Below are 14,626 nucleotides of genomic sequence, written 5' to 3'. Positions count from 1 at the left end.
ATGCAGATTTCCCTAGTAGTGTTATCTGGTTCCCTTTTTATCAGCTCTGGGCAATGATGCCATTTTACAATGACTTTTGCCCCAATGTATAATTAAGTCCAATACATTTCTGTTATGGATTTTTCAAACTGTACATAGCTTGTGGACTATATTTATATTGCTGTAGCTCTCCCAAATCAAGGACTTCTGATTTGTGAAAAAGGCAAAGGACTGACTTTCCTAAACCTGCATGCCAGAGTATAACCTCCCTTTGCTCTGCCTTATTATAAAACTAAATAATTAATGATTTGTTGTTTTTATGATGCCGTTTTTGAAGTGACATTTTGTTTCTTCATAGGCCAGTGTTACGAGGCTTGGCCGGTGGATTGACTTTGACAATGACTATAAAACACTGTACCCAGAGTTCATGGAATCTGTGTGGTAAGTTCACTTTTTGAATTTACTTTTGATTTGTACTGCCGGCTGCAACTGTCCAGCAATACGCATGCCTGCTATAATTCATGAGGGCTTCTTGGAAAGTGTATACCTTCCAGAATTTCAGAAATGAAAATGAGGATGCTGCTGTGCACAAGTGCTCAGCAGAGAGGTGTGGTAGTCTTCAGAAGGCCAGGAATATAATTTGATAGGTAATCATGGGTCAGGTGGTAGTCCAATCATAATCCTAATTACAAACATGCTGCAGGCAGGAGTTAAAACACCTTTTGTCCAGAAGTGTTTATTATTTTAGTGTGCAATCTAAAATGCATTAGTTCCATTTTGAAAATGGAGATTACTGAAGCTCACAGATGTAGTTTGCTCAAGGACCAATAAACCATAATAGGGCCTTTTTTGTGTTCAGCAGTCACTTCCATTTTACCAGTGGGAATCCCTGAATTCAAATGATTAATGGATTGGTACGGTGAACTGCCAACAGAATTGTCTGATAATCTGAGTTTCTTCTGGTCTGTAAAGTTATAGCCAGTAGGAAGAAATGTGCAAAAACAGATATAAGAGCCTCTTGTGGCACAGAGTGGTAAGGCACCAGACATGCAGTCTGAAAGCTCTGCCCGTGAGGCTGGGAGTTCAATCCCAGCAGCCGGCTCAAGGTTGACTCAGTCTTCCATCCTTATGAGGTCGGTCAAATGAGTACCCAGCTTGCTGGGGGGTAAACGGTATTGACTGGGAAAGGCACTGGCAAACCACCCCGTATTGAGTCTTCCACGAAAACGCTAGAGGGCGTCACCCCAAGGGTCAGACATGACCCGGGGCTGGCACAGGAGATACCTTTACCTTTACAGTGAGCTGCCAACAGAATTGTCTGATAATCTGAGTTTCTTCTGGTCTGTAAAGTTATAGCCAGTAGGAAGAAATGTGCAAAAACAAAATGTGTGAATCTAAATGTCATTTTAAAGTGCCTTTCTCTTTTTGGAAGTACATTATACTTTAGTTCTAAAAATAGACAGGCACTTTAAAATCTCATTATAATTTTTACAAATTGAGTCACACAGTAAGATTGGTTTTGGTCTAGTCTGGTAAAGGTCCTCCAGGAAACCCATAAGGCAGTGTGAAAGTAGCATTTATTTCTTGTATTTGTCCCCAGCCTCTGCTTAGGGGCAGAATTTCTCTAAATATCAGTCACAGAGATGTTAGCCACCGTACCAGCAGCTTTCTGGTGGCAATAATGACATTTAGGTTGTGTATAAAGCTGCCGTGACTTCCCAAATTTTTGCAGCAATTGTCAGGGATTCTTATTCTCATCTGTATTATAAAGATGAGTGGGGTAGTCAAGTTGCATTCTCTACATTCTTAGGCATCCAAACAGTAAAACAAAAGACATTTGCTACAGAGTTCACACTATCTATGAAACCTGTTGTGTTACCAGTGTATTGTGCTTTTAGTGACTAGGGGACAAAGGCAACGAAAAGGAGGCAGCTTAGTGGAGAACTGCTTTTTCACGCTTGGCTGTGTCTGTAAGATGAAGAGAAATTCAGTGTCATGAGACTTTCTGCTTGTTTAGTAAAGCAGTGGATGAAGACACCTGAATTAGAAAAACTTCCTTATGTGGATGCTGCTGCTGAGTGATAGATGTGGTATAGAAAAACAAATAAAAGATTCTGATTTAATTTGCATCCCATCTGGCAGGTGGCATCATTGGGCTTTCAATAGCGGAGGTGTTTAGTTTTTCAGTCCCTTTGTTGAATTCCTTTATAACTTTACTAACTGCTACTGCAATTCACTTTTTATTTCTGTCCTATAAATATAGCAATGGAGAAATTATGTATTTCCAAACGGAACATCTAGTGTTGCAGTCTGTTCCCAAGAGTAGTCAGGCAGATGTTTTAGAGGCACTCACACTATGAAGACATCAGTCATTCCCAGACAAACCTCTGAAAGCACAGGAAACTTGAACAAGGACATTATAGAAACTCAAAATAAAACACACCCTCTATTTTTATTATAAATAAATACTGGAGCATGTACAGATAATCATATAATATATTGCACTTGAGCATTGAATCTGTAAAGTTCTCTTGAACCACAAGGAAAATTGGGGTAAAAAATGTTTAATAAAGCATTCACATAAAGCATAGATCATTAGCAATATTAGATTATTCAAAGTTACAATGTGCAATGTAATAAAATGCATTATGAGTATACAGTCATTATTTATGAATTGCATTTTAAAAATAATCCAGTGTTCATAGTTGGAGGTTGCATGGTTATTACAGTGATTCTTTCCTCCTCCCCCAGTTTTTGAGACCTCTAGTGCTCCTGTACTTTTTTTTTGGAGGTCCCCAGAATCTAACATTTAGAAAATTTTTGGGTTTTTTTTTGCTATTTTAGGAATAACTGCTGTTCTGGTGATGGTATTTATTGGGGAGGGGGGAGCCATGTTGTTATGCAGTAGAAGAGCTAGATTTGAGACCAGTAACACCTTGGAGACCAAGTTTTTCGGAGTACAAAAGAAGTACTTATAATAGAGAACTTGAACCAGAATTCAAACAACTGCAGCAGTTGTTTATATACAAGAATGGATATTGACTGTGTTTTTGAGCTGAATTTCTTTTATCTCCCCATATCCTTCCCCTGCTCCCGATTACATTGGAAAATTTCTTGAGGAACTGAAGGACCTCCCCAAATGTTGTCTGGTTGTCTGATGTTCAAGGAATAACTCAGATCCCCATTTAACATTGTTGGAGTGGCTCTTTGTATGCCAGCCTTGGTTTGCAGTTATTCTGCCTCAGCAGCAGAAGCTGCTTATTAAACAAAATAGGGTTTTTTAATATATATAATTTTTATTTTTCCAAAAAGATAGAAATAACATAGATACATATAATAAACATTAGTGAAGCAATTGTTTAGAATCTAAGCATATTAGAACCCGCTCTTTTCCCTTCTGGTTTACTTTTTTAGATAGTTCAGTTAAGGACCCCATTGTTCCTGGAAGGCTTCTTCTGATTTTCCATTAACCATTAATGTCAATTTAGCCATCTTGGCGAGATCTGCCAATTTGCTCAGCCAGTCTTCTATTTACGGTAGCTCATGCATTTTCCACTTTTTAGCCTTAAACAAAATATGTTGAGGATCTGTGAGTAATTACTCTGGGAGAAGTGTTTGGAGACCCTTTCTCCCTATAATACAGGAAAGCTTAACTTGAGGTTTGATGTATATCTTCCATGTTTCCTCCCCTTGAAATTCAACTGTTAAAAGCTGAAGTGTAGGTCCTATATAATACTGGCTGCAGAGGTTCTAATTGAGTCTTAAAGTGGCACCAAGTCTAGAGGAAGGTGTTTTAAATTTTTTTTTTTTGTTGATGTCTAGAAATTGTTCTCGTGTATGTGAGTATTCATAAGAGCCTCTTGTGGCGCAGAGTGGTAAGGCAGCTGTCTGAAAGCTTTGCCCATAAGGCTGGGAGTTCAATCCCAGCAGCCGGCTCAAGGTTGACTCAGCCTTCCATCCTTCCGAGGTCGGTAAAATGAGTACCCAGCTTGCTGGGGGGTAAACGGTCATGACTGGGGAAGGCACTGGCAAACCACCCCGTATTGAGTCTGCCATGAAAACGCTAGAGGGCGTCACCCCAAGGGTCAGACATGACCTGGTGCTTGCACAGGGGATACCTTTACCTTTACCTTATGTGAGTATTCACCTCTTGTGCATTGTTAGAGAATCTTGAGTGAGCCAGTTTCCTATTGTGCCATCTCGTCAGCCCCCCCCTCCAATTGGCACTCAGTTGTTTTGAACATTCTATGCCTTCTGGGGAGGACGTCATTTGTGATCAGGGCTTGTTGGAATGCTTGGATAAGGTAACCTTTCTGGCAATAGATCTCACCTTTACCAAGGATGCCACAGAAGGGAATGGTCAATAATGCTTGCCTCCCCTGCACTTCTTCTATATAGTGTGATATTTTGTTTAGAGGTGCTAAAGTGCTGTATCAGTATTGTGGTTGTTGCTGCCTAGCTGAATTTTAGTGGCTTGGAAATGATCAAATGCAGCATAGATAGTTTCTGCAGCTGCTAGGTATCTTATACTTTTTATGTCTGGAAGATAGACCTGTAGTAAATTTCTTATTCTCTAGTAGCAGATAGTTACCTATTCTTGCATTGCTGGGTTGCTTCATTCTAATGATGTTACGCAGTTTAGATTCTGACAGAAAAACAACTATAACAACCTGCATTTGAAGAAAATTCCACAAGAGGGAATAGTTGTCCTTGAATTCAGCTTACCATCTTCACTCCTCTGAGTCTGTTTTTTTTTAATCTACATGTTCATAAAGGAACTTGATTTCTGTTCTAGTAAAAACTTTCTATTAGAAAAATTGGCTGTAGAAATGGACTTACACCTGTAAAAAGCTTTTGAAGGCTCTGATCTCGTGGCAAGGATTACATGCTGTTCTGTACCCTTGTACTTCTTTTAATAACTAAATGCTTCTTTTTAATGTACACCGACAGTTAAAAGCCATTCTGCTGTGTGTTCTTAACTTTTTTTTTCCATGAAGGCATTTGGAAAGTGAAGGCTTAATGACTTCGTGCAAGGCCCTCTTGGGAATTTAGTTTTAAGTGACCCAGGATGCTTACCTGGCAGCATTTTTATTGCGGCAATAGGTAATAGATCACCTTGATGTGCATGGTTCTACTGCTTTGGAAGATTTGGGCTTATGGATGAAGGAAGCTGTACCGATAATGTGTATGAAATGGTAGGGTTGAAGAATGAAGGAAGTGATTGGCCAGAACAGCCATGTAACTGCATGGATGAGGAATAGGCACCAGAGTCAGGAGTTTCATGATTTTTTGTTGGGTGCCAGAATATTCTGTTCAAAGGCATGCTCACAGAGAGCTGTTTAGGGGTGTTTTTGTTTGTGAGATGGTAAAGCATTTCTGGGAAGCAATGATTTATTTGTTTCTACATCTGAATGGTTGCTGCTAGATATGTACAAAAACACCTTTATGGATTTTTACAGAAGAGAATATTTAAAGATTGGGACACATTGTGATATACTAGATTTCTCACAGAGGGATTTTTGTAAAATAAAACAAGAGAAAACTTGATAGCTGAAGGTTATTCCTGTCAATGGTTCTATACATAACAATTAGAAAGATTTAAGGCAGATAAAAAGAACATGGTTTTATCCAAGTTCAGGCCGTTTTTGAAATACAATTATGTACAAATGATGAGTATCTTATTGCCACGATATATTAAAATTATTGAAATTTGGGACAGGAAAAATCTGAAAGAATGTATGGTTAAATGGACAATAACATGTTGGACAATAATATACAAATGGAACAATGGGAAAATATGTGGACAAAGGGTTTTTGATTACATTAAGCTCTAAGATTAAGAACATTTAGAAAATGATGTATCATTAATGTTTGTCACCCAAAAGGTTAACAAAAATGTACAGAAATATGTCTTGACACTTGATGGAAATGTAAGCAACATGAATGGAAATCTTTTAAATCTCTGGCGGATCTGTAGGAAGGCAGTTGAAAAAAACAAACAAAAGCAAATGCATGCTTTAATCCAGAAAATACTAAAGACTGACATACAAGTTAAACTAGAAGCAATCCTTTTAGAATTAATGGAAGAAAAATGTGAAAAAAATGAACTTTATTTCTCCTTATAATTACAGCAGCAAGGTATGTGCTGAAAAATGGGACAGCTTATTACTACCTGCGATTGATGAACATTTGTTGCTGTTTTAGTTACAGAAGAGACAACTACAGTATTTATAGCTATTTGGAAAACGTTTATGGACTTTTGGTGTGATACGAAAAAAATGTAATGATAGTTTATAGAGGACTAAGGGGTGAAATACAAGAGTACATAAAAAGAGTGGCTTTTAAATTCCTTTATATACTATCATTTTACTGACCTCGGAATGATGCAAGGCTGAGTCAACCTTGAGCCGGCTGCTGGGCTTGAACTCCCAGCCTCATGAGCAGAGCTTTCAGGCTGCATGTCTGCTGCCTTACCACTCTGCGCCAGTACCCAGCTTGCTGGGGGGTAAATGGTAATGACTGGGGAAGGCACTGGCAAACCACCCTGTATTGAGTCTGCCATGAAAACGCTGGAGGGCGTCACCCTAAGGGTCAGACATGACCCGGTGTTTGCACAGGGGATACCTTTACCTTTACCTTTTTATATACTATCATAGTGTAACAGATAACAGCTTGATTTATAATCATCATAGGTACAGCTGTAAGCCCCTTTGTCTTCTTTTTCTTCTTTGGTACTATTTTTCCTTTTTTTTTCTATGCTGTATTTTGAGATCTTGAATAAAAGTTTTATAAAAATCAACTGTTGCTGCTGTACGTACTCTTCTGTGATGGAAGTGCTTTATCTTGCATGGAATTCTAAGATCCATTTGCAAAAATATTCACAATATAGAAGAGTTGTTTTTATACCCTGCTTTTTACTACACAAAGGAGTCACAAAGCATCTTACAGTCACCTTCCCTTCCTCTCCCCACAACAGCCACTCTGTGAGGTGGATAGGGCAGAGAACTCTGATAGATCTGCTCTGAGAAGAGCTCTAACAGGACTGTGATTAGCCCAAGGTCATCCAGCTGGCTGCATATGGAGGAGCAGGGAATGTAACCCAGGTTTCCGGATTAGAGGCAGCCTCTCTCAACCGCTGCACCAAGCTGCCTCCACCAGGGGGAAAAACTGGTTTTGGATAGAGGTTGTGTTTAATTTCTACGCATACTGATTAATGGCGTGGTTACTTGTGTTTTCAAAGTCTCTTTAGTAAAAAGTTCTTCAGTTCTAACAAACTTCCTGTTCTATTTTAATGAATACATTATATTTTTTTTCAGGTGGGTTTTCAAACAGCTGTATGACAAAGGGCTGGTGTATAGAGGAGTTAAAGTCATGCCTTTTTCAACTGCATGCAACACGCCCCTTTCTAACTTTGAGTCTCACCAGAATTATAAGGTGCGTATGCTTGTACATGAAACTTACATGTATATTGTGCTTCTGTTTGGAATAGTTCAGTAATCTTGTCGGGGGAGGTGAAGGCTTCTGGGTGTTCTGGAATGTATTTGCATATAAAGGCAGGGCTAATCATTGCAGTCTTGAATCTGTACCATTTTCTGCATCTACCTTTTATTTGACAACAGAATTCTGATAAAGACATCAGGGCGTGTCTAAAATTAGTTAAGAGGCATCACATTATGTCTGTGATTGTCTTAGTGAATAACTGATTAATTGAAAGAACAATGAAGGATATGTTTCCACCATATATAATGCTTGTCTAGACTCCGAAGTAGTCATTTTCTCCAGGAGGACAGATCTGTGTAATTATGGGAGATTTCCCACCTGGAGGTTGACTACTCTAGGCCTGGCAGCAGCTAGGCCTGGGTGTTTGCTACTGTTCAGCAGCAGGAACCCTATGAAAGCCAGCGTTGTATAGTGGTTAGAGCTGCAGAGTAAGGTCTGGGAGACCCAGGTTTGAATCTCCATCTTGCTTTGGAAGTTTACTGGGTGATTTTGGACTAGTCACAGCATAATTACTTCACAGGGCTGTTGTGCCAACAGAAAGGAGGAGAGGAGAATAATGTAAACTGCTTTGATCCCCCCCATGAAGAAACGTGGGGATCAGTGAAGTAAATAAATAATAAAAGCTGAAAATGGTAGATAAAATGTAGGTTGATGAATGGCTATGAAGGAGAAAATGAGTCAGGGAAAGAGAAGATATAGTGGTTGCAAGGAGGAGAGAAAGAGGAAATAGTGTGGGGAGAGAGATACAAGGTAATGTTGATGTGCCATTCAATAGCTCCCTCAGGGTTTTCTACCATGTGAGTGGGCCTGGCCCAGTGGCCACACAGCTGAGATCGATTTTTCCTAGGTAGAGGCTGCCAGGGTGCAGAGTGGAAGGAGAAGCTTAAGACAGAAGAGCAGATAAAAGTAGGCTGGCTTTTGAGTGAGAAGGTTAGCAACCCCAGATTTGGAAATCCCTGGTAATTTGAGGAATGGAGCCTGCGGAGGTTGGGATTTGAGGAGGGGATGGACCTGAGAAAGTAATTGTGCCACATGTATTCTCCAGAGCAGCTGTTTTCTTCACAAGATCTTGGGTTTCAACTTCCAGATGTGGGATGGAGATCACCTGGAATTACAACTGATCTCCAGATGACAGAGGAAATGACTTATTTGAGAGGCTGGATTCTATGGCATTATATCTTGCAGATATACAAAGCTCTTCCCTCTACAAAGCTCTCTCCCCCAAAGTTCCATCCCTAAATCTTCAAGAATTTACTAACCTGGAGTTGGCTCTAAGGAGGAGTTGATTTTTGTAGTTGGGAGATCCCTTATGATTCCAGAAGATCTCTAGGCCCCACCTGGAGGTTGACAACCACAGAAGGAGAGGAGGAAGCAGGAAAATAAGGTTATGGGGCTTTCAGGCAAGACAAAGAGGAAATTCTGGAGGAGGGGGGAAATGAGATGCCTCCTGCAAGTCTGTATGAATATAAAATAACATTTTAGAGGGTCTGGCCAAGAATTTGATTAGTGCTACATCCAGCACATGACTATCAACTCACCTGGATTATTCATTATTTGGAAGTTGTTGCTTGTATGCAGTATGTTCCCTGGAGAATATTGTGCTCTGTAAATGCCAACTTGCTGGTAATCCCTGGTCCCAAAGGTTTGCTGGACCTCAACCATAGCCAGAGCTTTTTTGTTCCTGGCTCGACCTGATGGAATGAATTGCCAATTGAAATCCAGGCCCTGATGGACCTGTCAAAGTTCTGCAGGGCCTGCAGAACTGCATTGTTTTGCCGATCTTATGGCTGAGGTCATGTCTGAATGGTAATGAATGATTCAGGCCCCCCTCCTCCTCCTTGGCTCCCTCCCCATTTTAGATCCTTCCAGTCTGATTAGCCCGGTAGAGGGTGTCTAGTGGTGGGTAGCCTCACAGAAGAGTGCTGTCTCACATGCCTAGCAGGGATCACATAAGAAGAGGTCCTCAGTAGGGGTGAGGAGGCTGCTTTTTCTCAGGAAAGTTGTGCATCGTGAAATGAGAAACAACCTTGAATGGTTCTGAAGGGCATGTAAAACAGAGCTGTTCCTTCAGGCCTGTGGTGAGGCCTAAAATACCATTGAATTATGCTGGCCTCCCTGTCAGAGCCCCCAGTTATACACCATCTTGGGCTCATAGGATTTCCCCTCTTCCCTCTCCCCTGTCCAAGTTAGGCAATTAATGATTTCTTTTAGATTGTTTTATACTTATTGTTGGGGAAGGGAATGGAAAGGGAATGGAAAACCACCCCGTATTGAGTCTGCCATGAAAACGCTAGAGGGCGTCACCCCAAGGGTCAGACATGATTTGCTGCTTGCACAGGGGATACCTTTACCTTGATACATATTGTAATATTATTATTGTAGTAACTATTTATATATATTTATTTTTTTAAGTTCTGTTATGATGTACTCCACCCTGAGTCTAAAAAGAAAGGGTGGAAAACAAGTACAGTTATAAATAAGTGTCTCATGCAGGTGATTGCGATAGGAATACTGAGGTAAACATGTACATTACCTTTATGAGCTCAGACTCACGTTGACTCTAGACTCAAAGCAGATGAAATTGGTAGCAGCTCTGTTCAAAGGGAATTGTCATTTATTTTGCAACTGGAAATTGGTTGTTGTATGCCCATCTGGATTGCACTGGCCTTAAGCAAAGTTTTGGATCTGATTACAATCGGTATGAATTGCTGTGGCTGTATGCAGTCTCCTTGCTGTTAGCACATAGCTGCGTTGGCTCTGCCTGAGAAATGCTAAAGTAGATAAGCGGGATGTTTTGCTCCCAACCTTGACGTTTATATAAATCCTTAGGGAATCTCAAATATCTGTTTCAAATGGCTGTGTACTAAGATGAATAGCTTCTGTCTATTTGCTCATTCTAGCTGTTGGTAGAAGTTAAGGTGTTCAGGAAGATAATGTGAGTGTATTTGTTACTACGTTGTTGCCATTGTATGAGTCATGCTTAGCTCTAAGTGATGAGAATGTTGCTAGCCATAGTTTTTTGTTTTGCTTTTGGTATTTATTCACTGATGCCTTAAATAAGTCAATTTTCCGTGTGTGACTTTCCCCCTTCTGCTGTTTTGTCTTAAGGATGTTCAAGACCCTTCAGTCATTGTTAGCTTCCCACTTGAAGAAGATGAAAGCATCTCACTTGTTGCTTGGACAACAACCCCTTGGACTTTGCCTAGCAACTTGGCCCTCTGTGTTAATCCAGAATTGCAATACGTGAAGGTGAAAGGCAAGTGCAAATCATGATATGACATACATAGTTCTGGTGTATGCACATACATCATACTCAGTTTCTGACTTCCAGCATTTTCAGTATCACTAGACTGAACCCAAACAGCAGTCTTCTCTCTAGGCCAATGTTCCCCAACCTTTTTATCACCGGGGACCGGTCAACGCTTGACAATTTTACTGAGGCCCGGGGGGGGTAGTCTTTTGCCGAGGGACGTCGCTGCCGCCTGAGCCCCTGCTCCACTTGCTTTCTTGCCAGCGCCCCTGACTACCTGCTGCCTGCAGGGGGACACTGCCAGCAGCAGCTGTGCAGTGCCATGCCGAGGGGGAGCCCCGGCCATGGTGGCTGCTGGAGAGCACCAAAGGTGAGCCAGCAGCAGAGTGGGATGGCAGCCTCTGAGGCAGCAGCCAGGGAGGAGGACGAGGAGGAGCCGTGGCCAGGTACCGACTGATCTATGGACCTGTACCGGTCTCCGGACCGGGGGTTGGGGACCATTGCTCTAGGCTAGTAGTCATATTTTACAGGCATTATTACTAAAGTGTAGGGGCTATTATTCAGTGGTAGAGCATGTGCTTTGCTCTGAGAAATAGAATTAAGGGTAGCTATTGCTCTTATCCTGGATAACTTGTGTTGCTTGTAGACAGGGCAATTCTTTTGACTGCTGCATAAGGCAGCTTCATGCTCAGCTTTAAAAGCAGGGCAGTCATAAACCAAATAGCACTCTGTCACACACATGGTATACCTGGTACACATGAAGCTATCTGGAACACTAATCTGTCAGGGTCAGTATTGTCCAACCTGTGTTGAAGCAGCCCTCTAGGATCTTTCTTATTATCCACTATGTGTTTTAACTAGAGAGGCAGGGCTGAAATTGAATCCTGCAGAGTGTAAAAATGTTCCAGTTTTGGCCCACGCCCACTTCTAAACCACTGGAGAAGAATTTTGGTGCTGCTGACATAGGTTCGTTTGGCTTTGGGAGACATTATTGCACTGGTAGCTCATTTCATTACTTGCATGCACAGTGGGCACTCATGATATCTATAAACCTGCATTTATTCATGATCTGTATAAGGCAGCAAACAGACACCATGATTTCTCTAAGCTTATAGGAGCTATTTGATTTTAAGGTGACAGAAGTGTGATTACGTATGCTAACGTGGAAAAATGTGAAAGAAATTACATACCTATTTTGCAGAAAGTTTAAGTAAAAACAGAGACTGCAGTAGACCCCTTGAGTATGATATGTTTGCTGCAGAGATGGCTGTGCACTTTGAGAGAAATGGTCATTGCTGTTTAGATTTCTTACCATTACGGAATGATTTTGTAGATCTAATGTCATATACAGAGCCTCTTGTGGCGCAGAGTGGTAAGGCGGCAGACATGCAGTCTGAAAGCTCTGCCCATGAGGCTGGGAGTTCGATCCCAGCAGCCAGCTCAAGGTTGACTCAGCCTTCTATCCTTCCGAGGTCGGTCAAATTACCCAGCTTGCTGAGGGGTAAACGGTAATGACTGGGGAAGGCACTGGCAAACCACCCCGTATTGAATCTGCCTTGAAAACGCTAGAGGGCATCACCCCAAGGGTCAGACATGACCCAGCGCTTGCACAGGGGATACCTTTACCTTTAATAACATATACAGATTAGTGAGTAAAGGCCATTGAATAGCTTTTGTAGATCTAGCTGATTATTTACTTTAGCTGTGCTGCTTCTTTCTACTGCATAGTTCTTAAAGGCAGAACTAATTATAAAAGTAAGAGCCTCTTGTGGCGCAGAGTGGTAAGGCAGCAGACATGCAGTCTGAAAGCTCTGCTCATGAGGCTGGAAGTTCAAGCCCAGCAGCCGGCTCAAGGTTGACTCAGCCTTCCATCCTTCCGAGGTCGGTAAAATGAGTACCCAGCTTGCTGCTGGGGGATAAACGGAAATGACTGGGGAAGGCACTGACAGACCACCCCGTATTGAATCTGTCATGAAAACGCTGGAGGGTGTCACCCCAAGGGTCAGTCATGACTTGGTGCTTGCACAGGGGATACCTTTACCTTTAATTATAAAAGTAAAGGTGACTATCAGTTTAACTTGGTCTTGCCATATACAACATTCTAACTAGTCCATAAAAGATTTTTACTGTCCTAATTCCAAGACATCATGACTGATGTCTTGGCTGGCAGACGTTGTTTGCTCCTAGCAAATGGGCAAGTAGCTAAGTCCAAATCTGAATTAACTTGGCACATTTGTTCTATTGTCTTCATTAAAAAATTATTATTGAAAACTAACTTCATGTTGTTGTCATAATAAATATTACAAAGGTGTGGGGGTGGGGAAGCACGCTTAATAAGTGCTTTCCTTGAAAATGTTGTAGCTTTCATTTTCATTCATGACGGTTTATCTAATTGGTTTGCCCTCTGATTTACATATCTAGAATGATCCAAGCTGCCTTCTAATGTTAGAAAGATAACAGGAAAATATCTTTAATAGGAAATCATGGTTTTTCCATTCATTGTCTGTCACGTTCAGTGTTACAGACTTGGGCAATGTTCTCTTATAAAGATACAGTCCTTTTTTGGGTCCAGTTCAGGCATCATGCCAAATCATGGATTGTGCTTACCATAGTGTGGTTATTTAATGTGTTTTTCTACACAGACTCAAGATTGAGTTAGAATGTTGTTTTAAGTACCTATCAAATGAAATAATTATAATCTATGAATATATTTGAGAACAGACAATAGGAGATTATTCCTGCGCCATCAAAAAATACTCATTTGGAAGGGCTGCCTCATGATGGTAACAGAATGGCAATAACATAGGAGCCTTTCTGATGCATTCAGGCAGAAAGGCAGTGTGATAATACAAGAGCCACTGCAGAAAAAGCCCTGGCTCTGGCAGCTAGTCACTGAATCTGTCCGTCTGTTGCTGCCTTAAGCAAAATATGAGTTATACTAATAGTAATAATAATAATAACTCTAGTCTTATAGCCTCTCTTTCCCTGGCAGGCTTAGGGCTTCAATCAAAACTTTCAATACAATATTCCAAAAAAAATATGAACATAAAATATTACTTAAATAAATCTAATTTAGGTTTTAAAATAAAATTAAATGAGTTAAAAGCTGTCTCTCCACATAGTTAAATCCTTCTGCTGGAAGGGGCTTGGTCAGGGCACATTTCTTCAAGATGTTTCTTAAATGGTGTTAATTTCCTGGCTTCAGCCACGGGCTTGATGGAAAAGCTCCATCTTGCAGGCCCTCTGGAATATAGTCCTGGAAGGCCCTGATATCACTTGGCAGAGCATTATGCGTACTTCTGATTTGCAGGCAACCACATACTATCTTGGGGATACCAGCAATAGCGTGTCATCAGCTGATTTTGGACATACTGTTTATTCTTTCACCATGGTACCAAACTTCTGGGTTGTGCCATTGTTCAGTAGCTGACCTAAAGGAAAGTACCCTGTTCTCTCCCACTGAACATTGCTCTATGTAATGCAAACACATTTTCCATTTTCCAGTTGATACATAATTGTGGCCTTGAAATTGCTGAGTTTCTGATTACTGGAAACGTTAGTTCCCTATTAATCCCATATTATGAAGGGAGGAATAGATATTTAGGGTGAAATAGTTGAGAATGTCACTATATTACCAGGAAACATGAAAAACGGGGGTGGCAAATGCTCAAACATGAGTATTTTTGGAAAAAAGGCTATAAAAGATATATTTTTAAACATCATACTTGAATTTGGAACTAGTCAAAAGGTTTCAGACTTGATAGGCAGAAATGATGAGGCTTTTGGGCTGTTCTGAATTCAGTCTACTTTTATGGAGGAAGCCTGTATTTATTCTTGCAGGTATTCATTTAGCTTATAAACAAACATGTATTAATTATTTCTGTTTGTCTCATTTTA

The 14,626-nt window shown here is 40.8% G+C and overlaps 1 protein-coding gene across 3 annotated transcripts in view; it reads left to right on the top strand.

Annotated features, from left to right (window-relative positions):
- IARS1 (isoleucyl-tRNA synthetase 1) overlaps positions 1-14,626 on the top strand; it is a 120,198-nt gene that overhangs the window by 10,613 nt on the left and 94,959 nt on the right. For all 3 annotated transcript variants that reach the window (XM_077325717.1, XM_077325718.1, XM_077325716.1), the window contains exons 5-7: positions 338-420; positions 7,296-7,413; positions 10,588-10,735. In XM_077325717.1, the coding sequence (XP_077181832.1) occupies positions 338-420; positions 7,296-7,413; positions 10,588-10,735 (349 nt within the window). The remainder of the gene's footprint in view (positions 1-337; positions 421-7,295; positions 7,414-10,587; positions 10,736-14,626) is intronic.

This window comes from Paroedura picta, chromosome 3, assembly GCF_049243985.1.
Source record: "Paroedura picta isolate Pp20150507F chromosome 3, Ppicta_v3.0, whole genome shotgun sequence".
NCBI lineage: Eukaryota > Metazoa > Chordata > Lepidosauria > Squamata > Gekkonidae > Paroedura > Paroedura picta.
Note: the sequence above shows the minus strand (reverse complement) of the source record. Positions and strands in the feature narration are given on the sequence as shown.